The sequence below is a fragment of the Gadus morhua genome, chromosome 2 (assembly GCF_902167405.1).
Source record: "Gadus morhua chromosome 2, gadMor3.0, whole genome shotgun sequence".
NCBI classification, from domain to species: domain Eukaryota; kingdom Metazoa; phylum Chordata; class Actinopteri; order Gadiformes; family Gadidae; genus Gadus; species Gadus morhua.
The window spans coordinates 6153794-6181293 of NC_044049.1; the positions used below are offsets into that span (position 1 = coordinate 6153794).

The 27500-nt window shown below is 44.7% G+C and overlaps 3 protein-coding genes across 4 annotated transcripts in view; 1 reads left to right on the forward strand and 2 right to left on the reverse strand.

Moving 5' to 3' along the window:
• mmd (monocyte to macrophage differentiation-associated) overlaps window positions 1–9606 on the forward strand; it is an 11179-nt gene extending 1573 nt beyond the window's left edge. Inside the window, exons 1-7 of one of the 2 annotated variants that reach the window (XM_030378900.1) lie at window positions 4009–4421; window positions 4596–4677; window positions 6439–6599; window positions 6855–6929; window positions 7185–7286; window positions 7476–7545; window positions 8080–8560. In XM_030378900.1, coding sequence (XP_030234760.1) covers window positions 4396–4421; window positions 4596–4677; window positions 6439–6599; window positions 6855–6929; window positions 7185–7286; window positions 7476–7545; window positions 8080–8283 — 720 coding nt within the window. In that variant the 5' untranslated portion in view covers window positions 4009–4395 and the 3' untranslated portion in view covers window positions 8284–8560. Of the gene's footprint in view, window positions 1–4008; window positions 4422–4595; window positions 4678–6438; window positions 6600–6854; window positions 6930–7184; window positions 7287–7475; window positions 7546–8079 lie in introns of those variants that run through there. The other variant, XM_030378891.1, reaches the window with a different exon arrangement.
• A 1242-nt stretch (window positions 9607–10848) lies between these two features.
• Window positions 10849–17537, reverse strand: rad23aa (RAD23 homolog A, nucleotide excision repair protein a). Its single transcript, XM_030378878.1, has 9 exons — window positions 17284–17537; window positions 16527–16688; window positions 15449–15660; window positions 14840–14883; window positions 13558–13685; window positions 13156–13243; window positions 12596–12726; window positions 12303–12464; window positions 10849–11655 (listed from the first exon to the last, which is right to left on the reverse strand). The coding sequence occupies exons 1-9, from the start codon at window positions 17347–17349 to the stop codon at window positions 11542–11544; spliced, it is 1107 nt and encodes a 368-aa protein (XP_030234738.1). The 5' UTR covers window positions 17350–17537; the 3' UTR covers window positions 10849–11541.
• Window positions 17538–22148: 4611 nt separating this feature from the next.
• doc2a (double C2-like domains, alpha) overlaps window positions 22149–27500 on the reverse strand; it is a 32342-nt gene continuing 26990 nt past the window's right edge. The window contains exons 9-11 of the mRNA XM_030378851.1: window positions 25537–25618; window positions 23738–23834; window positions 22149–23193 (exon numbers count right to left, since the gene is read on the reverse strand). Of these exons, the coding sequence (XP_030234711.1) occupies window positions 23057–23193; window positions 23738–23834; window positions 25537–25618 (316 nt within the window). The 3' untranslated portion in view covers window positions 22149–23056. The remainder of the gene's footprint in view (window positions 23194–23737; window positions 23835–25536; window positions 25619–27500) is intronic.

A 27500-nucleotide genomic window follows, 5' to 3' on the forward strand; every position in this document is an offset into this window, starting at 1 on the left:
GAGATGCAGCAACCACAGGATGTCTGTTAACTTCCTGTTCGGGTTTCACACCTTTCTTATCAGCAGCCCAAGTAACACAAACTTGAAAAACAAAAAACGGTACTATTATATCGGATATACAGGGTTCTTCCCGTTCGTCTCGTCCCACCCCTAGTGCTAATAATGTAGTGGGCTGGTCTGGAGAGAAAATGCCAAGGCTAAATTTTTCTCCCAGTCCACCCCTGGGATAGGCTGTAAGCTATAGTCAGTTTGACAAATAAACAAAATTAAATATCTCATAACACAGCACCCCCCAGTTCTCGTACCTATCCATATGCGCTTGTTCACGGCTATTTTTATTTTTATACTGTTGAGTAGAAAACAATAAAACAGAGCAGAATGGAACAGAACAGAATAGAACCCAATATTATGGAGTATAGTAGAATACTGTACAATTCAATATTATATTGTAAAATATAATACTACAGGGCCTGGCTAGTCTAGTTAGGGTGTTTTAGTTCCAGCTTAAAAGTTCTGGTTTTATTAAGTTTATTGTAGGGATGCTAGACCAAGATGGCACCTAAGCCCTACCTTTCTTTTGATAAAAGTGAATATATAGTCATGGTTAATACAGTATAATGTTATCTTAAAGTATCTCTGTAGAGTATAATAAAACTCCATTCTAAGTCAAAAAATGAAAAGATTAATAGTTTCCGACCTTAACTGCTCTGTCATCAAACAGAAGAGAGTTATTGAAACAGTGAGTTACTGAGGTATCGGCCCGCTAGCTGGTAAACCCACAAACGTTCATTTTCTGATCAACATTGATGTTGTTTAAAAGTCCACCCTTTTTATTGCTGCTAAAACAATGTCAACAATAGCACCTTTTACACTTACAATAAGGTGTTTGCATTGTTGTGATAGCATAAGAAATACATTAGCATAGCAGAGGTTGCCAATGCCTTTCTAGTGGCCTGTGTGTGTGTGTGCGTATTGTTCGTATGTATGTATGTATGTATGTATGTATGTATGTATGTATCAGTGGAGGCTTCTCCATTGAGGAGAGGGAGGAAGATCCTCCGTAACATTGTTGAGAATAAAAAATGTAGATTGCCCCGACTATTGTAATGAATGAATGCCCTTAAATATGACTACTTTATTGCCTTTGAATATATAATGTTCGTTTCCCTGGGTAAAGGGACATTAGCACCCCCTATCGCCTATTGACAATTACTTCAGGGAGGAACGTCCTCCCTCCGCCGCCGTTCACTCCCATTCATTTTCCCGAAAGTACTGGCGGCCGGTGGATAACATGGGTTTCAATGGGAGAGAGGAGGAAAATCCTCCTCTGAGTGGGTGGGACCTTAAGGGGTCTGATTCGCGCAAAAATCTATCCGTCTGCGCTATGAACCAATAAGCAGGATCCCTGGATGTTGAGCAGTGTTGCCAGATTTGTCCGATTTCCCACCCAATTGGGCTACTTTTAACCATGTTAGGCTGGAAAAATTATCATTGGGCGGGAAATCTGCCCAATCTGGCAACGCTGTCGATAACAAACCCGGTCAGCATTGCCGCGGTGCTCAGTCTGAGAGACGCAGAGCAAGTGAAATCTGCGATATCGAGATCCTAAATGCACAATGGAAACATTGGAAACGGAGGACATTGTTAACGTCTTATTACAAAAAACATTCCATTCATTCAGAAAGAGGTAGACCACTTCCCAAAATCAAGGTCTTCAGAAGTAATGGCAACGTCAGTGTTGTGAGTGCTACATGGTTTGCTAGGTACGCATGACTTACTGGTAGCATTACAAGCAACTAATGACTAACATGCTTTGCATCCTTTCCTTCTTAAATTACAGTGATGCCACTGGTGGCTTTGTATACATTTTGTTCACATAACTCCCTCCCTGCTATTTTGTAGTTCACCAAAACACCCTGAAACAACTTGAGTCTCACATTCTTATGCCACCATACACCAACAGTGCAAGCAGGCCAATGGCAACCAAGCGCACAGTCCTTCCTCCCTCACTTTAAAAACCACCAGCCGCCACTGGTATGTATGTATGTATGTATGTATGTATGTATGTGTGTATGTGTGTGTGTGTGTGTGTGTGTGTGTGTGTGTGTGTGTGTGTGTGTGTGTGTGTGTGTGTGTGTGTGTGTGTGTGTGTGTGTGTGTGTGTGTGTGTGTGTGTGTGTGTGTGTGTGTGTGTGTGTGTGTGTGTGTGTGTGTAAAGACCATTTGTAATCCTGGTCCAGAAGTAGGGCTACATGCATGTGGGCCACATGCATGTGGGCCAACACTCTAAGCTCATGCGTAGCCTGCTAGACCTGTTAACCTCTGAACAGCTAACACGCAGAGCTTAGCGTAGCCTGCTCCACCGGCAAACTCCTTAACAGATCGCGTAGCGCTGCATTGTCATTTAATGCTGATTTGTCATTTGGCTGACGGTCGCTGCTGTAAATCTGAGTTATATTGTATGCATATTGCATTTAGATAGTGGAATTTTGCATAGTTTATGACAGACAGAACAACTAACAAACAGAGATAGACAGGCAGACAGATAAGACTGTTAGACTGACAAATAGATAGATAGTTGAACAAACAGATGGACAAGTGGATAGCCTGTTGATAGACTGACAATATATTATATATATATATATATATATATATATATATATATATATATATATATATATATATATATAGAGAGAGAGATATAGATAGACAAAGTATAGGGATGTAGGTGTAATCAGACAATATTATCTTATCTGTATCTTTACATGTTTATCAGTGCAGCTTTGGCCCAGCTTGTGTTAACGCTGAAGACTGACTTTGACCCTGTGACCGTAAAGCTAAAGATTCCATGACTCCGAGAACATGGATCCAGCCTTGGGCAAAACACACGCTTAGAACGTGCTTAGAAAACACGCTTATAAATGCTGAGAACACACTTACCTCGCATACTAATCCTACTAAACATGCTTGGATTGCATGCACAGAACAACCTTACAACTAAACACATGTCTTAGGACATTTAGAACATGTACTTAGAACAGACTTTGAACGCATGCTTACTGCTTAGAACCCACTTAGAACACTGAGCGAAACATTTTTCTGATAATTTGTTCTCGGTTCTGGTGGTTGTGATAGTTGTATAAAGTATGAAATAAGTAACATGTAATCGCTCTTGGTTTAACTTCAGGAATCATCAAGTGATGGGGCGGTCAGATAAATAATGAATGCTTATTTAAAACATTAATTATTTCAAAAGGGATTTAAGTGGGGAGGAGGGATACATTTCAATCCACGGATCAGAGATTTTAATTTATTTGTGAGCTTTGTGTCATATCTGGGGTTTTAATGAATATGATTATTAACTTAGTGGATTTTATGATAGGATGTGGACCAGATGATCTAGCCTACTATGCATTAGTTTCCGGGCTCCCATCCAGACGATAAAGAATGAATACCCTATAAAGACCTTACATAACATCGTTATCTAATGAAGCTGGTTGTGTAATCCAGATGTCATGGTTAATTTAATATATTTTGAGCCGTTCCAATCTAGCCGACATCAAACACATGATTATTAGTGAATGCTTATGCAGTATTCACACTAGATAGCCAAATCTTTATTATTATTATTATTTTTATTTTTTTATTGAATATTCTGATCATGTCATTAACATATGAATTCGGTAACCCATACCTGGTTTATATTTCGGTAATAAAAAATATATAAAGCAACCTATTATAGAAATATTGATTTTCGTGGCAGAACTACGTGCAACGAACCAAGAAAACAGGATTTGGGTCGCAGCCATTTAATTAGGTATAAGCTTACATGGTTAATTCGTTTCTTCATTAAACACGTACTAAGTTAAAATAGTGTAAAGAAGGTTGTACATTTCCTCCCAGCGTGGTGAGTCATGGTTATGTCGTCACTCAGCTCCTCGCTAATTGGCCGCTTAGAAAGACGCACCACTTCTCCGAATCGCGTATTGGTTATAAATACAAGTCACTCAACGTGTCCCTGCCTGTTGCTGGTCCTCCGGATCGCCAGCGGTTTTCAGTGATCGGGAGTAGGGAGCCGAGGGACGGCGCTACTTGCTCTGGTTTCGGTGGCGCTAGCTATCGTTCATGCACATTTTTGGCCAAAGCCCTTTGAGTTAGGCAGTATTGGTAGCAGAATGCTGCTACGAAAAAGGCTGAAAATGTTCGTATGTACTGGAATTAGATAACGGGAAACTGCTAATGTAGCACAAGTGAGATCGGGTTTTTTATATTAATTAATAGATGGTAGGGTTCCTCTGGCTAGCAAGGCAGCTCCATTTTAGGCTGTTGATAATTACTTTCTGCAATTATCTCTCGTTAGATTCGATTTTAAATTGCTTGTGTTGAAGCATAAAAATGAAGAGAGCAAACAGCCTTCAAAGGTTTGTAACCTGTGATATTTTACTTCATTTCATCGTTGTGCGCTAGAATGAAAATGACACTGGCGTGACCCACATTCCCATTGTAATTCATGTAGCGGCACGTTGTTCTGGAGGTGGTTGTCAGGCGGGTCACCTTCGGCCTAGTGGTTCACTCATTGTTTGTCTGTGTTTTAGGTTTATGAACCACAGGGCGTCCGCAAACTGCCGCTACCAGCCGACCTGCTACGAGCATGCTGCCAACTGCTACACACACGCGGTGAGAAGACAGAAAGTATAGATGATAACATGTTATGTACTGACGTTAACCAAAGGGTTCACCAACCTGTGGGTGGTGGGCCCCCAGGTCGTTATATGCTGGTAAAGCTGCGGAGGGAGATTGCGAGTTTAAATGCCGAGCATATTTCACAATCCTTTCCTGTTTTAACACTGACAGACACGATTGTTATGCAAACAGATTGTCTAATAATTGTACAGCCATGACCGAATTACCTTGTCACTGGGACATGATGGTGATGGGGTTCAAACTATCACCTGAATAGCAGAGGTGGGGGTAAGTCATTCATGTGCAAGTCACAAGCAAGTCTCAAGTCATAACCTTCAAGTCTCAAGCAAGTACAAGTCACTGTGGTGAGAATCAAGCAAGTCACAAGTCAAGTCATTGCTCAGGTCAAGCAAGTCACAAGTCAAGTCATACAAAAATCTGATGATCTAACCCAGTTTCCACATTTAAAAATCGGTAAAGAGAGTGGTTCATTTTATTTCAACATTAACAATAACAATGTCTTAACAATAACAATACCTCAAACTATTCAAAACATTCCAAAACCATTATGTGCATAGTTTGAAAATGTTTTTTATGATCATTACCTCCAACCTATGAACAGAATCAAATAGAACCTCTAGGTAGCTGTATACGACAACAGTTCAAGTCAATCACTCAATCTCCCTACATGTTGTAGAATATTATTTGCAACACATGGCATCAGACATGAAAAAAATGAATATTTCAAAAGTAATATCACATACACATACTGTAGGAAGGGGAAATAGTAATACACAAGCCTGAAAGCTGGTAGCAATCTTGCTGCCTCGCAACATACATCGACTTACAATGCATTGCATTTGCAAAAAAAATAATTTGACAGTACTTTGTCACTGAGTTCTGAATGATGCGGTCACATTATCACCCCACCATGGCTGAACATACGTTCAACAGGTGCACTTGATGCAGGGACTGCTATAACTCGTACCTCCACCTTGAACAAAAAGACACTTAAAACCACTGAGTTAGAAGTAGCCTACTGACATGAAAATTAAACAAGTTAATCATCTGTGGAACGGGCAGGGCTCGAAAAACTCCAGCCAATGATTTTCAGAAACACAGAGTGGCATCGGACAGTAAGTACGTCAATTAAACGGTCGTACTGCACTCCCCCTCCCCCCGCGCGTGACCTCTTCGTGCACGTACTCAAAGCTCGTGACCCAGAGCAAGCTTCTGTTTGTTGTTATCCTGCGGTAGCTACTGGAGCTAGTTTACTAGCTAATCCACATTTGGACCTAGCGCTAGAATACAACCCTAAACTCCAACCTAGCTAGCCTGCCCTGGCCCACTCTCGCGCATCTGTGTTCGCGCTCTTGTGTGATTGCGTGTCCATGTACTTGGAATGGGTGGAGTTAGAGTCAGCGTTGAAGGAGAGGGGGTAGGACCATTTGAGTTGCGTCTTTTCAAAATCTGCTGGCGTATCGCAAATCACATATCCAACCTATAATCTAACTTTAGAAAAGTCATTTCGAGTCATCCGTCTCAAGTCTAAGTCAAGGCTCAAGTCATGAAGACCAAGTCAAGTCGAGTCTTTTATCAGTGTTAGTCAAGCAAGTCTCAAGTCCTCAAATTTGCGACTCGAGTCTGACTCGAGTCAAGTCATGTGACTCGAGTCCCCCATGTCTGCTGAATAGTCAAAGCTTTTCTCAGTGTTGTGGTTCTGATATGGATGCTGTATGGGTGCGCTTGTTTCAGCTGCTGGTGGTGCCGGCGTTTTTGGGCATGGCGCTGCTGCACCGCCAGGCGGACGATGGCTGGCAGCGTCTGACGGCAGTGGTTTATGGCCTGGGCCTCATTGCCCTCTTCCTCGTCTCCTCCGTCTTCCACATCATCTCCTGGAAGAAAAGCCACATGAGGTGAGAGAGAGGCTACTGGGGTTGATGGTTGGGTGGGTGATGGTTAGGTAGCTGGCCATAAGGGTTAAAGTAAACAATGAATGACAGCACTACTTGAATTGTTAACTTTTTTTAATAAAATATTTTCGAGATTTTGTTCTGTATTAATTTATGTATGCATGTGTTGTGGCAGTTTTTATAAACGTACATAATCAAAGACCTTCGCTGTTGTATATTGTTGTTGAGACTAAAATAGATTTTTATGTGCGTGTGTAGGTCTGTGGAACACTGCTTCCACATGTGTGACCGAGTTGTGATCTACTTCTTCATCGCTGCCTCCTACACCCCCTGGTGAGTCTTTCGCTGCAGGACTACAACCTAGAACCACGACATGGGACTACAACCATAAGACCACATCATAGTAGTACAATATAGGACTTCACATAGTATGACAACATAGAACTGCAACCACAGAACTATAACCAGAATAAAGAACAACAACATTGAAGAACGGGGTTAAATGTCCCTCGGAGACCGTCAGGCTTATCCGTCTGTTATTTTTAGGGCAGCATCGAAGGCTAATTTGGTCTTTGTCTCGGTGTTCAGGTTGAACCTCAGGGAGCTGGGTCCGCTAGCCTCTCACATGCGCTGGTTCGTTTGGTTCATGGCCGCCGCAGGGAGCGTCTACGTGTTCAACTTCCACGAGAGGTGAGGACCCCCTAACTTATCGCACTGTTGCCACTGACCAATGATCATGCTTACATTAAGCTAGAGCAGCTTGGAACCATCAACATGAAAGCTAGTCGGATTCAGGGGTCGGGCAAATAATTGGTTGATCGATTTTTACAGCATGAAAATAAATTGAAGGAAATCGTGTGTGTGTGTGTGTGTGTTCAGGTATAAGTTGGTAGAGCTGGCCTTCTATCTCACCATGGGCTTCCTCCCGGCATCTGCCGTCACCTCTATGGTAAGACCTGGTTCTTCCTCCTCTTCCTCATTCTTGTTTCAGGTCATTGAGGCACCACTATGCAACCAGAAGTTCAAGGGTCTCAGACTAAAAGGGGGAAGCCAGGAAGGGCCATAGCGCTGTGTTGATCCACACTGGCTGGGACCCCCTTGACATCAACCTTGTGGTGTTTACTTTCTTTTGTGTTTGACTCTAGACTACATAAACACTAGCTGTGAAGGCAGAGAGAACTCAACTGTTCAGCACACAAAGCCGTCTCAATATAACGGCTCTGTATAATTGTAGCCGCTCAGCTCTTGGTGACCTCTGACACACGAGAAGAAGGCCACTTGAGGTCGGAGCGGATTAGAGCTTTTACACTGTGGTTTTGCGGAGACTGGCAAAAACAGGATCTTAATGATAATTTTGGTTACAGTGACAAAATGGCAGAGTTAACTATGTTGAAGATCATGTCAGACATGACAACTGTGTGTGTGTGTGTGTGTGTGTGTGTGTGTGTGTGTGTGTGTGTGTGTGTGTGTGTGTGTGTGTCAGACCAACACAGAGGGCCTCCCGGAGCTGGCTGTGGGCGGGCTCCTTTACTGCCTGGGCGTGTTCTTCTTCAAGTCGGACGGCATCATCCCCTTCGCCCACGCCATCTGGCACATCTTTGTAGCCCTGGCCGCCGCCGTGCACTTCTACGCCATATGGAAGTACCTGTACCGCCCCCCCGGCCTGCCCTCGGACCCACAGTCCTGACCCCTTACCCAGCGTCACAAAATAAAAGTCCTCTGGTTTACAAAACAAGGGTCCAAGTTTACATGGACGACTCCCCCTTGGTGACCACTTTCTAAACGACTTTAAAGCTCCTTTTTTTCCAAACCGTTTCTACGAGTCTTTCCATGAACCCGGACCAACTATGAAGACCAAGACCAATGTGATCATCCTGTTGGGCTGTGTTTATAATGGGCCCAGTGCACTTGAACCGAGACCACATTCCACACGAACATCTCTTTAGCCCACCTCTCCTTGAAAACCTCAGGCAGCCATTTTAACTTGGTGATTTGAACCCCAAGGTGGAGGGATTTGTAGTTTTTCTTTCCTACTAGGTACTTCAGACGCTCACTGGAAGTAGCACAAGTGTGTGGTCGCAATGACCGGAATGGCTTTTGAACTTTTGGGATGAAAATATAACCCCAATGCACCTACCCAACCGAGCTCCTGTGACACTAAACCTTCTGAACCGGTCTGCACTGGTTTAGATATGTCAGAATCAGTTTGAACCTGTCCAAACTAGTTCGAACACTTCTAAATCGGTTAACACCAGTTCATGCGACTGGTTTGCAATGTTTTAGAACGGAATGACACTTGTCATCTTGATGCGATCGGAGGTGCCAGTAAAGCAGATATTTTGTGTACATTTCTGTAAATATTCAGCACACCATTCACTAGGTTGGAGTCAGTCGGGCAGCAGGCTGACACATGGGGTTTCTATCAGGGCTGGTAGGTGACAGTCTAGGATGTCAGCCTCTCTGTTAGCTCCATTGAGGGAGTAGATACCTCTGTAACATGATCCACAGGAAGTATTGGTTACTAACAGGATGTCATCTCCAGCCCTCATTTCTAAAGGATGAGTTACTAATTGTTCCTCAGAAGAATAGATCGCTAGTGTCTAGGTGTTTTGTGTGAGATGAGTGTTGCCACTATACTTTAAATTGACTACTTTTTTCCAGAACGTTTGCTACATGAACTGTGCCACTTGATGAACGAGATAGACTGCTGTGGTATTTTTAAGATGCTTTCAAATGAACAAACGTAAAATCCCCTTCAACAGGGTGCGACAAGTGAACCGATCAATATTATCTGAGGATTCCGGGATGTGTGTGCGTGTCTTTACGTTGTAGTCTGAATGCTTTGGTATTTTTGAATCGTGGCTTGTACCCTCAGTCCTTAACCACTGACTTTGGGAATGCTCAGTATTTCTGCATCACATTGTCATGACGATGACGCGGTGCTGCAGACCCTGGATGTATCCCCACCACACTGACTTTGTATTGTGACATTAAATAATGTAAGATCAAACTAGTTAGTCTTTTATCTTTATATAAAGGCAGTATAGTGGCTACCTTAAGTCAGCCGTTCTCATTTAGCGTATGCTGTCATCTCAAGCGAATTCAGATGCAGGTCATTAAGAAGCAGTTAGTAAATTAGCTTTAGGATGCCTGATCCTTGAGCAAGCGGTGGACTTCGGATAAGAACACGTAGCTTTTCACCTGGGTGCCCAACACAAACCAATAGTTTGAGTCGTTTTTCTCCATATCAAGGGTGTATGCCTGTTGATCCTTCAAACTTGGTCATTAAAGTATAAGAACCCCAGTAGTATAAAGGACAGCTCAGATTAACCAATACGCCTTTTCATCCATCACAATACCTCTAGCAGTTTATTAGTGTGAATCGGAAAAATGCTTAGGATCATCCAAAGAATCGCGCCACCTCTAAACTTACTCACCTTGAAACATGTGCTTATGTCTCAAAGCAGTGCAAAGAATGTTCACTGTCTCCATCTCCTTTCCAATGCACCACCATGGATGATCAAGACACCATATTTTACATGATTTTATGTTTACATACAGTTTAGGCAAAAACGTTTAGGTTATTTAAAGGGCTGGATGGAATTAAAGCTCACAGGACAAAAAAATGAGGCCCCTAGATAGCCAATGCAGATTTCACTCAACTCATGTTGCGATGAGACATAATTTTCCATTTGCTTATCACAAATCTGTCTCTTTCGATGAAAGCATCTGCTTAATGCCCTAAATGTAAATGTTACTTACGTCAGTATTTATTTTAATAACAATGGAGGCAACATCTGATTTGAATTCCGAAACCTTTTCAGAATTGTCATTCAGGTATACTGTATATTTTTTTTAAATGACCATATCACTTTTTGGACATTGTAACTTAAAAAAGTTTTTTAAGTTACATTTACTAACCATAACTTTAAGATTAGTAAAAACACTAACAAGCATCTGGTCAATTAACAGCTACCCAACAGTTTAGTTATCATTTTCTTATGCGTTGTGATAAATAGTATTTTTGATTTGGAGATTAACTACAGCAATGGGGTTCATTTAAATCCAGGTATCGTTTTAGACATTATTTCATAGGATTAGGTTATTGCCAAATAATGCTTACTACTACATTGACTGTTTATGAATGGTGCGTTAATGAACCCTTATTGTAAGTTTAACCATGGACTTGCAGAATCGCCGTAGTACAGAATCAGCGTTGGTGTGCAGCGAATGAAAACAGACCAGACAGTTAGTCATTAAACATCACTTTAGTTCCCGCTTCGTTCCCTACCGCCCACGTCACCCCAGTTACTTCATCTCACACACATGCGCAAAGCAGCACGCCAAGTCCACCTCTGCCCATTTCATCCTTGGACGTGCACAGATGAATGCATACAGAGGTACACACACACACACACACACTGATAATGTTGTACACGTGCAGTGAGTTGAATGTGCTTCCGCCAACAGGGTAAACAAAGCGTAGATATGCACATGGATCACCTGTCTCTCGCCCAACACCCATCTGCACAGGTACCAGCGGACACTCCCACACGCAGAAAAAAAAGAAAAAAAAAAGACGCATGCGCCCACAACTCTCTCAGGCCCCCCCCCCCCCCTCCCAACCCCCCCCCCTAAAACCTAATTAAGATCCTAAAACAAGCCCCACACATTCCACTGGAATTCTGGTGTATTTCAAGATCCCCCCCCCCCCTCCCTCCCTCCCTCCCAAGAAACCTCACCCCCCCACCCCAAGCCTCCCTACCCGGCAGCTCCCCTCCCCTGCAGGCCTCCACGCCCCGCTGGGGGGCTGTACAGTAGGGTGGGGGGTGTGGTGGGCGGGGGGTGCAGTCCTTGTGCTGAGCTAACGACGGGGAGGGGGGAGGGAGATGCGGGGGAGGGGGGGGGAGGGAGGGAGGGGGGGGGGGGGGAAGTCTTGGTCTTCTCAGTCGTCTTCAAAGCCCTGGTTGAGGAGGAAGTTGGCGGCCAGGTTCTCGTTCTTCTCGCAGGCAAAGTACGCCTGGATGACGAGCGCCTCGGGGAAGCCCAGCTGTTTTAACTGGAGACAGACACACCAGCGTTGGAGGCCAGATGGTAACACACGGACAGACGAATGCTGGGATCATTTTGAACCCTACATCTCGGACAAGTACGTCATCAATCCTGCCGATGCATCAAATGATGACGGACAGAGGAGGTCGCCCTGAACCGGTGGTCATTGTTATATTTTCTGGCTGAAGGTCTGCCAACAACAGTAAGGGTGCACCCTAATGGGTCATTCATTTACTGCCCAGTGCCGACTGATCAATTCACTTTTCAGTGTTTTGAAAGTTGGTTTCAATGGAAGCGAGGCGAAACGGATCTCCAGAGAGAAGTGAAATGTGAACCAACAAGATCAGGGTGGTCTCGTTCTAAAAACAGGCTACAGAAAACCAGTGCAGTCAGGTAAGCCATGACAACATCGCTCCATCATTTCAACCAACGTGTACATTTCGCAGCCGTAGGACAAGATGTAGACATCTTCGCATTATAAACATCACCGGATGACACTGAATTAAGGACATTTGGTCATTAACGCAAAAACGATGAGTAAAGCACCGGTACAAACACACCGTGTAACTACGGTGGCTGTTCCGCGCAAAAGGCAGAGAAGAGTTTAGTCTTAGCTGTGGGCCAACAGCTCAATGCTCTGGTTCCAAGTCTCACCCTCTCAATGGCCTCCTTCTCCTGGGGGGTGACCTGGATGTAGTTGACCGGGGCGCCCTCCTCTCCGACGGCCCCCAGCTCGCCCACTTCCGGCCCCTCGCCCCCTTCTCCCATTGGCTCGTTGAGCATCTGGATGAACAGCTCCTGGTGCTGGCTGATTTGCTGGGGAACAGAAGAGGCACCGGTTAGGTAGAAGGGAGGCTCGTGGTTCCCCTTAGGGACCGGAGAAGGTGTATCCCACCCACCCACCCACCCCCCCCCCCCCACAGGTGGGACGGTCCTAAAGGGGTTACCTGTAGGAGCTGGGGGTTCTCGCGGCCAAGCTGTTGCAGTAGGGTGGGCAGCAATGCGGGGTTCTGCTGGATGGCGTGCCTCATGTTCTGGAACTGGGCCTGGCTCCGCAGGAACTCCAGAGGGTTCTCCCCTGGACACACACACACACACACACACAGGGTCAAGGATTCGTCAGTACACTGATCAATACACGCTGGTCAGTGCACTGATCAATACACGCTGGTCAGTGCACTGATCAATACACGCTGGTCAGTACACTGATCAATACACGCTGGTCAGTACACTGATCAATACACGCTGGTCAGTACATTGATCAATACACGCTGGTGCATCGGACAAATCCGATTAAATTCCCCTTCTGAAAGCATCTTGCCAATCGCATACATTAGTCTCTAAACATGGTGTTTACAACAATCTGCTGAGAGAGGGTTTCAGAAATAGGAAATCGGTAAATGGCCTTGGATGGGATCAGATGATCTTCATCGCCATCATGCGGCCATGGGCTTAGGCTTGTTGTCATTCAAACATATCAGCCGCGACCATTCAATAGCACACTGACCCTCTGGGAGGGGCGGAGCGTCGGTGCGACCCGAGGCGGGGGGCTGGGCGGGAGGATTAGTCTCCTGGACCGGACTGCTGGGAATACCCTGAAATACAATCAAACATACATGCATTAGGATACACGCATGAATGAACAGGCGAGTGTGCGTGTGAGACAAGTAACAGGTGGGTTATAGTTACAGTAAGGTGACAGGTATTCTATAGTGGAGTGTGTGTGTTCTGTAGTGTGTGTGTGCGTGTGTGTGTGTTTCCGGTAGAAAACAGATGAATATGCATAACAAGTACAGGTGAGTATGGGTTACAGGTATAGAACAGGTGTATATGTGTTTCAGGTAGAGAACAGGAGAGGGGGGGTGCTTGTTCTCCAGGTAGTGAACAGGAGGGGGGGGGGTGTTCTCACAGTGAGGAGGTACTCCACAGCTCTGTGGGGGTTGTTGAAGCTGGCCCGGAGAGCGGCCACCACCCGCTCCCTTTCGTAGCCCATGGACATGATCTCCGTCAGCATGGCCTCGTACTCTGCTCCCGTCACTGGACACACAACCACAAGGCCCTTCACAACACTGGACGCCTTTACCTGAGGCTCCACCTCTTACCACACTGTACACCTTTACCTGAGGCTCCACCTCTTACCACACTGTACACCTTTACCTGAGGCTCCACCTCTTACCACACTGTACACCTTTACCTGAGGCTCCACCTCTTACCACACTGTACACCTTTACCTGAGGCTCCACCTCTTACCACACTGTACACCTTTACCTGAGGCTCCACCTCTTACCACACTGTACACCTTTACCTGAGGCTCCACCTCTTACCACACTGTAACCTGATTATTAACATTTTCCCTAATGAACATAATAACCAAGTTAGTTGGGTTAATAGTAGGGCTGGGTATTGCCAGGTACCTCACAATTCAATTAAATGTTTAGGTCTTGATTTGATATTCATCCAATTGCTTCGAGATCGATTCAACAATACGTGCAGATGACAAAAAGACCTAAATATTATTTAGAATTTACCATTTCAAAATGAATAACCATTTCATTGTGCTTTAGCAAAAGTGGAATACACCATTGCATAGTATTGTTCCTGAGCTAAACTTGCAGCATAAAAGTAATAACCATAACATGGACAAATGTAAAAGGGCATGCACATTTAGGCATACTCCCTTCTAGATTACAATGACTGAGTATGCATCTTCTTTTTATTGAAATAATCGATTTAAAAAAAGATTCTGAATCTAAATTGAATCGAGAACAAATAAATTGCAGTGCAATGATGAATCCATATTTGTACCCAGCCCTAGTTAACAGGTGTCATCCTAACCTCAAATTCACAAATAAACAGAGCAACAATCTGAAGTGAGGCAACATAAACAGACAGCATCTGAACAGAAAGCAGCATCTGGTGTACAGTGAGGTAACAAACACACAGCAAGCTGAAACTCGTGTACAGTGAGGTAACAAACACAGCAACTTATGATTCCTGGACACCTATAGTATATCGCTACTACGTTGTGGCGGATTTCATTTACAACAACGAATTTACAAAGAAAGTATCAGAAAGCTACCGCCGTCCGTAACCACGGCGATAACACAGCCCCCCTCTTAACTAGGAGGGGGGGGGGGGGGGGTCGAGTTTTTTAAACTGCATATTTCAAGTGGCCCGGAGATGTGACTTACCCAGCGCAGAAGAGGCTTCCACTCCCTGGACGGCGGTGCTGGAGCTACAGAACCAAGAAGACACAATGTTCCACGTGCCATCGTTTAGGAAATTGCTCACGTGCAACGTTGGGCTATGTGCTTCTGGCTACAGTGGTTCAGTGACTTGGTATTACAGGGGCTTTGGGATGTTAGTTCCCAACAACTAATCAGTCCTGTAACCATTATCGAAGCAGCAGGTCCTAGTCTGGACTTATTTTGGGCCGTTGTTGTGTTCTAGGAGCTATTGTTAAACATATCCATACATGCTTACGAGTATGTTGGAATTTTAACACTACTTCTGCCAATCGCAGGTAGGGGTAGCTATACAACCTCCGTTAGGGTTGGGTTGAAAGAATAAATATATAAATAAAACTAGGTTCCACTCCATCATGGTTTTATTCCTGCTCCAACCACTCTCCAACACTAGAGGGCGCAAGTCAAACAAGCTGCTGTTAGGGGGGACAATTGACTTCACAAATTCAGTTCAATGAAGTGATCGGTCCCAGGGCTGAGGGGGGGGGGGGGGCATGAACTCCAACAACCCCAGGCGGTGATACACCTATTTGAGGGTGGACTGGGCCAACGTACCCGGCGGGCTGCGGGGCGTCCGTGGCGGCCGCGGCGAGCTCCTCCGTGGCCACCTCAGAGGGGATGGGGACGGCGGCGGGGGTGGGGACGGCGGCGGGGGTGGGGACCGCGGGGGCGGCTGTAGACGTGGAGCCAGAGTCCTGGACCGGCGGCTTGGGGGCTTCTGAGGAAGGAGGCGAGGCGGCGGCGGCAGCAGCAGCAGCTGGCTTGGCCTAGCGGTGGGGAGAGGGTCTTGGTGAGGAGCGAGTGGAGCCTCATCTCACAGGTCAACGTTAGGATACTAGGACCCGACTGAACACAGGAGGAATGAGTGTCGAGACATTGTTGAACGGATCTCATTGATTTGGCGGGAGGGTTATCGGCATTATTTCAGGATGGAATGTTAAGCCCGCCTTTGGATAAACAGAGACTGGTTTAATAATAATAATAATAATGGATTGAATTTATATAGCGCTTGACACTCAGACGCTTTACAATGAAGGGGGGACCTCACAAACCACCACCAGTATGTAGCACCCACTTGGGTGATGCACGGTTTAGCCCTTAATGTGAGAGTCCATTTATTTTATATCTTCAAAACAATTGCTTTTAAGAGAGGTAGAAAGTATAGTAATAAAACCAACGTCTCGTCACATAAGGTTATCAGCATCACAATCCCAAAATATGTTAATGACGTTTACAAGAACACTTAAAAGTTTCTGTGTATATTAATATCTGGACTTTTAGTTATATTATTACGGTCCGACATTTCACTCTTAAACTTTTCGAAAGTCTTAAGAGTTCCATTATATATACTTAAACAGAACATATACATGGTGTGTGGTCAGACTTGTGTACAGATAGCCAAGGTTGAAAAAAGGTACATTTAAAGTATATCCCTTTTCTCAAGCCTTTTATGTTTTCGTTTGTCCTTGATGCTTCAGCGTCACACGACAAGCATGACAACCGACAAAACGTATCCATTTCATTAATTCAATATAATCCATTGTAATACAATGTTTACTCACACGCAGCTAGTCCAATGAGTACTGTAGCAGTTCTACAAATACCAGTAATGACAACTTCATACTCATCTCACCTTGGACACCATAACTACCACAAAATTCTTCTCATCGATTTTGTAGTCCTTAATGGGCGTGTCATCTTGCAGGATTTTACCCGCATATATCAACTTCTGCCCCGATACTGGGAAGTTGTCTTTCCCCCTCTCGGTCTCGATCTTCTCCTTCAAGGCCTTTACCTGAAAGGGATTTTATGGAGATAATTGACATAGGAGCACATAGCAAAATATAAATCGCTACATGGGTCTTAAGTGTCATACATTTACTTAGATATCAGATTCGTTGTCAGTTTAGAAACCTCACATGATAATGGGGTACCCCTAAAAAAAAAAAGCATTACGAATTTAAACTAAATCAATGTCAAACAGTGTTTGGTGGTTATAGCAAGAACAATAATAGTTCATTTTTTAAGATGTGCCAAACCAACGTGTTAACATGAAACACTGTCGTTGGCTATAAAACACATAGTTAAAACATCAGAGTAAGAAGATGGGCAGCTGGATGCCCGTTAAGAACATGTGAAGTTAGAATGAGAAGACATAATGGATGTGCTAGCGGGCTAAGCTAACGCACCGCTAACATGTGGAGACTCAACACCCACCACACATTAAAAAATAAGAGTTGATTTGTCATTAAACACAATATATCCGTGGAAGATTGCCAAAAGAGAAGCCAGTAGGCTTAATGGGCACGAACAAATAGCACTTAAGTCTACAAGCGCGGTTTCTTTCTGCGTTAGCATTAGCTTAGCTTGCTAGCTTTTTAGCCACTCACCGTCTGATCGGGATCTATCTCAATCTGGATGGTCTGCTGCTGCAGGGTTTTTAGTGTGATCTGCATTGTAGCGATAGCTGGCTATGACTACAACGGCACCACTTCTTAGCCCCTAATTGTTGGTTAATTTGTTGTTATTTAAGTAAGAAATGTTTGACTATCCGTGAAATGTGTGTATCCATGAGCACTGAGAAAATCGCGATCTTTGGTTGTGCCGTGACGGGGGCGCTACTGGACCTCCCGGGAACTCTCGCGATCTGTGTCAACACTATAGTGTAGTTTTATCCTTTCACCTGAACGCATGGGAATTAAGCCTATCCAGTTTTACTGGAGATCTATGAGTGCAGCGAGTCTGTACAGGATCCGAGAAGGCACAAGAGCGTTTCACTAGTAGTAACGGGATGATTAGGTCTAGTACAAAGTAAACAAACGGGAGGTGGCCTCCTTTGACTGTATAACAGTTGATTTACGTATATATCGCAAATATTGACTAAGTTCAATATTCAATTAAGAACACGAGATGTGATAAATAATAAAATACCTGAACTGTGTATGTGTTTGCATGCTTGTCTCTGTGTGTGTGTGTGTGTGTGTGTGTGTGTGTGTGTGTGTGTGTGTGTGTGTGTGTGTGTGTGTGTGTGTGTGTGTGTGTGTGTGTGTGTGTGTGTGTGTGTGTGTGTGTGTGTGTGTGTGTTTGCGTGTGCGTGTGAGTGTATTTGTGAGTGGAAGAGAAAGAAAAAGAGAAGAGAGAGAAAGGGGAGAAGAGAAGGGAAGAGAAGAGGAAGAGAGAGAGAGATTTCTATTATTAAATAACCGAATACATGTTTTGGTGCTGGGTGGTTGATATATTTCACCTTTTAGATGGCATCCAACCCACACAAAGTCTAGTAATCTCTGCATAAAGCCCACAGGGGGTCCAAGTTGTCCATATTTCAGGGGCTATGAGGGAGCAGGTGCCGCTAAACACTCTCTCTCTACTCTACCCTAGGACTCACACATTGAAGTCATGAAGTGTTTTTGTTGTTGTTGCTGAAACAATGATATAATTTGAAACAATTACAAACAGTTTGAATGGACAATATTACAAAGGACACCGATGCCCACAATTAAAACAATTTGCATCGAATTATATTTCATTAATTCCAATTTTAGGAAAAAATTCTGTAAACATTTGTATGAATTTGGTATCTCAAACCATCGGTTGGTTTCGACGGTTCCCCCTGTTAAACTGCCTCCTGTTCCCCTCGCATGTACCCATGTTATCCAGCAGGGGGTGTCGTTGCTCCACAATATATTTAAAAATGGCCTTGATACTTTCTCCGTGTTCTCTGCAGTACGATAGACATCTTCTGGCCCCGAGATTTTTTTTTTTTTTATGGTGGGTTTTTGCTATGAACTGGCCTTTGAATATGGTGCGTGAAATTCGTTATTTAAATTTCTCTGGCTCTAAAAGACAAACGACTGTTTGGTTTCTGGAGCTGAGGGAAATGAATATAATCTTCTCACAGAAAAGCACAGGTGTAGCTCATAACATTAATTATGGGTATGGGGTATGTTTGTATGGCAGCACACCATAACTAGTCAAATAAATACAAATTTACCTTGCTGGTGCTGCTTAACTTCAATCTGTGAAATAGGTCAATTGAGAATGAAATTGAACACTGAACGTCCAGTATTTATACCCACACTCACCCAAGATACAGGCTCCGAAGTCTGAAAAACAGTTTTATTTCCCAGAATTCTGGGAGATATGTTTAATCAACTGGTTATTATGATGATCGCTTTGCCCTCATGGTTTTTAATCAAAAATGTCCTTCTGAGTTCTTCACTTGGAAGAACAAACTTTTAATTTAATAAAAACACGAGAAAGAACGCACACACACACACACACACACACACACACACACACACACACACACACACACACACACACACACACACACACACACACACACACACACACAAAAAAACACACACACACACACACACACACACACACACACACACACACACACACACACACACACACACAAACACACACACACACACACACACACACATATGCATGCACGTTCAAACGCACACAAGCACACTGTCTGTACACACTCTGTATCAAACTCTGAACCTATTAGGACAGCTGCAATTATGAGGACCTGTCAGAGGATGGTTTAGACATGTAGACCTTATGAGGACCTTTTACGGAGAACAAAGAAAACTGAAATAATTAGGAATACACAAAATGTTTTGAAAACAACTTAACCTAAGAAGTTCTTATTTTATGGTCAAAAACACAGATACAAAGGTAACACTTTGCAATAAAAGTACTTTCATTAACCATTAGTTAGTGCAGTAAAAAGCATGAAGTAACAATTAATTACCAGTTAGCTATGTTGTTCATGTTAACTAAGGTATTCATTTATACCTCATTGAATAGGGTAAGGTTTAGGGTTAACCCTAACTCTAACCTCCCCTCTCTAACTCTCCTTAACATCTATGCTAATGCTATATAGTCATGCTTATTACTGCAATAACCCATGTTAATTAATGGTTTATAATGTACCCTTATTGTAAGGTGTTACTGATACAAAATTCAGGAAACTTCTGCCTGTAGCCTGGGCGCTACCTGTAGCCTGGGCGCTACCTGTAGCCTGGGCGCTACCCGGTGCCAGGGCGCTACCCGGTGCCAGGGCGCTACCCGGTGCCAGGGGGCTAACTGCCTGTAGCATTGGTTCTACATGGTGCCTGGGTTCTACCTGTAGCATGGTGCTGCTGCCTGTAGCATGGGAGCTAACTTTAGCATGGTAGCTAACTGTCTGCGGGACTCTGAGTTCCCCTCGAGTCGGAATACATCAACAGGTCTATGAGGGAAGACAAATAGAGTTTGAAGGAGAGCTGCTCTGGAGATGAAAGCTGAAGTTAAAATGAAGCAATGTTCAAAGCGTGTCTTGCCTCCGTAATGTGGTGTATTTCTTGCTAATACTGGATATCATGTGTTTTGATCGTTTGCTTCTCTGACCACTATCAGTACATATTACTAGTGGACTGATCAATAGATAAAAGAATTGCACCATGAATGAGCAAAAGAGAAGCAAAAGATTCTAACTCAACTAGTCTTTCTACACCTTAATTGATGTGTTTCATCATTAAACAGGATTCAAATAAACAAATCGATGTTATCTAGTGAGGCATCCATCAGTTTTCTATTATTAAATAACCGAATACATGTTTTGGTGCTGGGTGGTTGATATATTTCACCTTTTAGATGGCATCCAACCCACACGAAGTCTAGTGTGTACTCTATAGACCTTTCATACATAAACAACCCCAATTTATTTTTAAATCCTGAATATTTTGCTGCCACCTCCGGATAATTTTCTACCTGCTCTCCATCAGGTAAATAATCAAGGTTGACTCACACATAGATGGTTCTATTAACACTCAGCTAGCTCCCACCAGAAGCTTCCGTGTAAAGTTGTACCTCATTACATGTCCAGTGGAGTCATAAATATGTCTCTGTGTTGTTTGTCTGAGTTCAGTCCATGATAAATGAACAGGATGTAAAATATCAATCAGCTACAGAAAAACAACCCTTGTGTGATATTAAAATAGATGTGTTTGGTAGATAGGAGGGTAGGCATTTATGAGGGTAGGTACAAAGATAGGAGGGTAGGTAGTAGGGTAGGTAGGAGGATAGGTAGATAGGAGGGTAGGTAGTAGTTAGTAGGGTAGGTAGGATAGGTATACCTATCCTATAGGTAGGAAGGATAGCTATACCTATCCTACCAACCTTACCACCTACCCTCCTATCTATAGATAGGAGGGATTGAGATTGGCTCAGTCGGGAACACTCTAACTGTGTGGGCATCATACTCTTCTAAATAGCTTCCTAACTTTGGACCTACCCTCCTACCCTCCTATCTACCTACACTCCTGCCTACCAGCCTTTCTACCTACCTACCTAGCTTCATCCTATCTACCTACCCTCCTATCTATAGATAGGAGGGTAGGTAGATAGGATGAAGCTAGGTGGGTAGGTAGATAGGAGGGGTATAGATAGGAGGGTAGGTAGATAGGATGAAGCTAGGTAGGTAGGTAGAAAGGCTGGTAGGCAGGTGTGTAGGTAGATAGGAGGGTAGGAGGGTAGGTCCATAGGTAGGAAGCTATTTAGAAGAGTACGATGCCCACACAGTTAGAGTGTTCCCGACTGAGCCAATCTCTCTGTGTTTACCCAGGGCAATGTTAAACAGAGACGATAGAGAAAAGGACAGAACTGTCTCACAACACACGCATGAAGCGTCAGCTAAATCCCCTAAATGTAAATGTGAATGTAAATGAAGCTGAACCGTCTTGTATCAGAAATTGTCGGAGCAGAACCGTCCGCTTTTAAATAGGTATTATTCTGTTACATCATTCCTGAACTCCGTCAAATCCAGTAAGGCAGACAGTTGGATGAATCCCAGGATGAACTCCTGTTTAAAACTCATAGATATGTTTGAGAATGTATTTCTGTGTGTGTTCTGGCGATGCTCAATTCCAGCAGCAATTAGAGAAGACAAACGGTCATCGTTCATCCAACCAACAGAGAGACCCTGCCCCCTGGAGGTCACAACCAATGACCACACTAAATCATACCTCTTGTGTGTGTGTCGGTGTCCTTTTTTGTCATGTTTGTGTGTGTGTGTGTTATTGATTATGTGTGTTTCTGTGTCTGTGTGTGTGTGTGTGTGTGTGTGTGTGTTTGTGTGTGTGTGTGTGTGTGTGTGTGTGTGTGCGTGCACGTTTGTGTGTGCGTGCGTTTGTGTGCGTGCGTGCGTGCGTGCGTGCGTGTGTGTGTTCAGACCAAAGAAAAGCCGGTTGGTCGCAACTGTATTGCATTCCAAGTGTATTGTTTCACAGTACGTAAAACACCTGATAGAAAGGTAAGAACCACGAGGTGTAAACATCAGAACGATATAGAAACACCCGCACATTCAGTCATGCATAAAGAAGTCCAACCCCGCAGAGTCCCCTGCTGGGTCCCAGTAGGGGGGCTTGGGGGTCCGGGTTCATAGAAACAAGAAGATCCACATATTGTGTCATGCAACAACACAGAAGAAATCAGCTCGTCTTTGTAATCTTTGTCATCACCATCATCATTGGTGGACGACCACACACGGGATGCAGACGGTGAATTGAAATCAATAATAAATAGAGTGCAAAAGACTGTGATCATGTATTCAAAAAAGGTGGGAATTATTGAACGATAATAATATTACAATTAAAGAGGTCGTACCTCCAAGTATGGTGTGGTTCTGGTATGGTTTTGGTGTCTTGTGGTATGTTTGTGGTGTGTTGTGGTAAAGTTATACTATGGTTGTGGTGTATTTCTGGAATGTTTGTGGTGTGTTGTGGTATGGTTATAGTCGATTTGCGGCATGGTCGTGGTGTGGTTGTGGTAATATTGTGGTGTGGTTGTGTTGTGTTTGTGGAGTGTTTGTGGTTTGGTCATAGTCTGGTTGTGGTCGGATTGTGGTGTGTTTGTTGTGTGTTTGTGGTATGTTTGTGGTCTGTTTGTTTAATGGTAAGGACAGAAGTGGTCGGGCTAGCAACAAGCAAACCACTTTTTGCAAACATGCTCCACAGACTTTTTTGTAAACAACGCTTTAGGTTTCGTGACTCCGGTTAACGGTAGCAACGGTCACAGTGTCGCGTATGCAGCACTCCTCTTTGTCGTCATGACGTTACATTCATCTGTTCCAGGCGACAACATGCACATCCTGGGAGTGTGGCAGGGCTAGTCGTGGCTGAAGGTCTGAGGGAGCTCATTGGTCAGAATGTGCCATCGCTCCACCCTCTGTCCCTTGTTCTTCAGAGAGTCCATCCAATGACGGAGGGCGTCGCCCTGTGAGTGACAGCTCAGACAGACACCACCTGACCAAACACCAACCAATCACAGACAAGAGAGAGAGAGCAGGACTTGTGAAGACAAAGGTATCGTGACTTCTAGTAAGACCTTAAAATGAATGAGATCCTGTAGGGACAGGGTAGTCAACAGGTTAGGGACTCCCAGTCAAAAGGTTCTTGGTTCCTATTTTACAGTCCAACAGTTGATTGACAGTAGATCCTTAAGCAAGATGCCCTAACCACTAACTACTTGATCTACATATGATAACGTTTACTGTAAGGTGATCTAGATAAGGTGTCGGCTAAATGAATATGTTCCTACAAAGTGAAACTTTGTTACTCTGTTTTCAAGAAACGCTGTATTACACAGCATGCTGCACTCCTTTAAGCATCTTCTTTAGACTCTCAGTTGAACTGTGCTGTTTTGTGCTTAGATGCCTTCTGAATGTAAGGTTCAGCTTTACTTCCTGTGTCTTTGAATAGACGAATAGACTATTCAAACAAACACGAACTAGACTAGAGCTCTGGTGAACCACAGCGAATTTGAGATCCAGAGGACAAGTTTTCTTACCGATGAAGTCGTTGGAGCGGCCCAGGTCGTAGTCCCACACCGTGACCTCGAGAGTTTTATGAGCCAGCTCTGCCAGAGATATCTCGTAGAAGAACTCCTGCAGAACAAAGAGAGACCTGCTTTAGGTCCTAGTCTGGAGCTTTCTGGACCCGTCTGGGCCCGTCTGGACCCATCAGACTTTTCCTGAATAAAACAAAAACACCTACGGGCTGAAACAGTGCTATTCATCAATGAGAATTGAGGAGGTTAGTCTAGTGGTTGGAATGTTATTGATTTTCCCCCAGCTGAAAGGTTCTGCGTTTGAACCCAAGTGCCTACCCGTAGGCATCTAAAACGCAAACCGGCCTTAATGACATGTATATACTGTTAAGCTGCATTTGATGAAAGCTAAACCACTAACACAGAGAACCTTTGGGTTGTATTGTCTGAAATTGTTGCTATTTTGAAGTTGAATTGGATCATTTCATATCAGCAGCACCTGGGAGATGGAATCTTCCTTTGCCTGCTTTCTCAAGATCTTTACCCCCGAGGATTATGGGGGCTTTGGTGTGGTTGATGGAGGGCTTAGTGTTCCGGGGGCTGCTGTCGGATTCAGATCTTCACTTGGAGTGTGTGAGCGTGATAAAGCGCTGCCGATCCCTCTGATGGGCTCATTATCATCAATCACTTTTATTTGTTAATTGTTGAGGGAGAAAATACCCCGTGGATTATCGCGCCGAATCTTGATTTAATGAGAATGTCTAAAAACTTAAGGGCATGAAGATATATGATATAATTACATAATGAAGGGCATGATGCAAGAACGGTATCAAAACAAAATGGTAAGGGAAATGGCTTTACAGAGCTAAACCATGAGCCCTGGCTCTGGCGGAGATGATATACACTATAGTTTACCACTCTTCTTGGTGAGGTGACGGTTGATGAGTATCATATTATATTATATGATATATATTGTGTACATTAATCGACCTATCCATCTATTAAGCGACCAAAAAGTATTGAGAGATCTGGCGTTAATGAGGGAGGAACCTGAATTAGTAAAGTGTTTTCTAAGGTTCTATAGGTCTATGTTTTATGGAACTATGGTTCTATAGTTCTAAATTCCTACGTTTCGTAGTTCTATGTTTTATAGTTCTATGGGTCTGCATGTTCCATAGTTATATGTTCTAAAGTTGATGGAGTGATGGAGGAAGGAGGTGATGGTGTTGGAGGTGATATAGGGTAGAGGGTAGACGTGATGGAGGTAATGGAGGGTGGAGGTGATGGAGGTTATGGAGGGTGGAGGTGATGGAGGTCATGAAGGGTGGAGGTCATGGAGATGATCAAGGTTATGGAGGGTGGAGGTCATGGAGGTCATGAAGGGTGGAGGTCAAGGAGATGATGGAGGTTATGGAGGGTGGAGGTCATGGAGATGATGGAGGTTATGGAGGGTGGAGGGGATGTAGAGGGTGGAGGTGATGAAGGTGATGGATGTGATGGCGGATGGAAGTGAAGGTGATTAAGGTGACAGAGGTGATGGAGTTCACCGAGGTCATGCAGGTGGCTGAGATGATGAAGGTGATGAAGGGTGGAGGTTATGGAGGGGTGGAGGTGATCCAGGTGATGGTCGGTGGCGGTGTTGGAGGGAGCGTGGAGGTGGTGATGGAGGTGATGAAGGGTGGAGGTTATGGAGGGGTGGAGGTGATCAAGGTGATGGTAGGTGGCGGTGTTGGAGGGAGCGTGGAGGTGGTGATGGAGGTGGTTGGAGGAGGTGCAGTGTGCTGGGTGGTGCAGCGTGCTGGTTGCTACTGGACTCGTACCTCGTTGAACTCTGGGTTGAGTGTCTTTTTAATCACTGCTGTTTTGTGCTTGGATTTCTTCTGTATGTCAGGTTTCAGGTATCTGTTGGGGAGACAGAGGGGGAGTCGGGGGGAGACGGGGGGGAGGGGCAGTGGGAGGAGGGGGAGGAGCAAGGGAGGTGAGATGATTCGCAGTGTTTTGCTTTGATATTCATGTGATGTGGCTCCTGTTCAGCCTCTTCAGAGAGACAACGTTCATTCTTTTTTGGATCATTTTCTCTCTCTCTCAAGTACACACACACACACACACACACACACACACACACACACACACACACACACACACACACACACACACACACACACACACACACACACTCCCTATCTCCCGTCCGTAATACCCCCCCACACCTCGCTTTATCTAATTATGTCTGCCGCCAGAGGAATTTCCTCCAGGTATCATCACACTACCATGATGAACCACACAATCTGCTCCTTTATCGTCCCTCACTAATAGAGGAGACTCCCCTCTCCCCTCCTCTACCCTCTCCTCTACATTCTCCCTTTTCCTCTCTCCTCTTTTCCCTCCCCTCTCCTCTAGCCTCTATCCTCTAACCTCACCCCACTCCCCTTTCCTTTCTCCTTCCTCTCCCCTAGTCTCCTCCCCTCCCCTCCTCTCCCTTCCTCTCCTCCCCTCCCCTCCTCTCCCTTCCTCTCCTCCCCTCCCCACACCTCTTCCCTCTTCCCTATACTCCCTACTCTTTCCTGTCCTCTCCTCTCCTTTCCTCTACCCTCTCCTCCTCTCCTCTACCCATGCCCTGCTCCCCTCTCCTTTCTCCTTCTCTCCCCTCCTCTCCCCCCTCTCCTTTCCCCTCCTCTTCCCTCCTCTCCAATCCTCTCGTCTCCTCTCCCCTCCCCTCCCCTCCTCTCCCCTCCTCTCCCCTCCTCTCATCTCCTCTCCTCTCCCATCCTCTCCTCTCCCATCCTCTCCTCTCCTCTCCTCTCCTCTCCTCTCCTCTCCTCTCCCCTCCCCTCCCCTCCTCTCCCCCCTATCCTCTCCCCTCCTCTCCTATCCACTCCTCTCCCCCCTCTCGTCTCCTCTCGTCTCCTCTCGTCTCCTCTCGTCTCCTCTCGTCTCCTCTCCTCTCCTCTCCTCTCCTCTCCTCTCCTCTCCTCTCCTCTCCTCTCCTCTCCTCTCCTCTCCCATCCTCTCCTCTCCACTGTCTATTAGTTCCTATGGCGATCGAGGCTGTGAACATTACTATTAATTAGCTAGTGAGCGGTGGAGCCAAGCTCTCTGGGTAAATCTCACTTAGCGAAGCTGACAGCGACTGAAAAACAATCAGTCCAATTAGACTTTACTGTTACAAATCCACTATTACAGACCTCACAAAACCCTTCAGGAAAAGGGTTTGTGTGTGTGTGTGTGTGTGTGTGTGTGTGTGTGTGTGTGTGTGTGTGTGTGTGTGTGTGTGTGTGTGTGTGTGTGTGTGCGTGCGTGCGTGCGTGCGTGCGTGTGCGTGTGTGTGTGTGTGTGTGTGGGGGGGGGAGGTGGGCAGTGGCTATACGTATATGAATCTTTGTAAAGTGTGATGTGTGTGAGTTAGCACCCGGGCTAATGATGCATTGAAGCCCATTAGTGGAGAGGAAATCTTTTGGATGAACACAATCCACAGGTCGTTCAATAAGCACTAAAGGATTAGCGCTAACAACACAAATAAACAGGCATTGTCAAAACGTGGGCGCAGTATTGTCATCATAACACAATGATACCACACTCTCCTGCCCCTGCTCTCTCTCTCACAAGTAAAACAAAAACACACACAATGAGAAAGGTCGCATTGCGTCAGTATTCGTTTGTTAGCGAGTACATTTAATAAATAAATAACAGTATACAAGCAGTATACAAACAGCAGCGTACAATGCCGTGCGTTCAATCATTCTGAGCAAGGCTGCAGTGGGAAACAAACCCCTCACCCTGGCAA

Coding starts and splice junctions, on each gene's coding strand:
- rad23aa (XM_030378878.1), bottom strand. CDS start 17,349: ATGCAGATCACACTAAAAACCCTGCAGCAGCAGACCATCCAGATTGAG. Junction 13,686..14,839: donor GGAAGCCTCTTCTGCGCTGG/GTAAGTCACATC, acceptor TTGTGTGTCCAG/TGACGGGAGCAGAGTACGAG. Junction 13,244..13,557: donor CTGTGGAGTACCTCCTCACT/GTGAGAACACCC, acceptor ATTGTATTTCAG/GGTATTCCCAGCAGTCCGGT.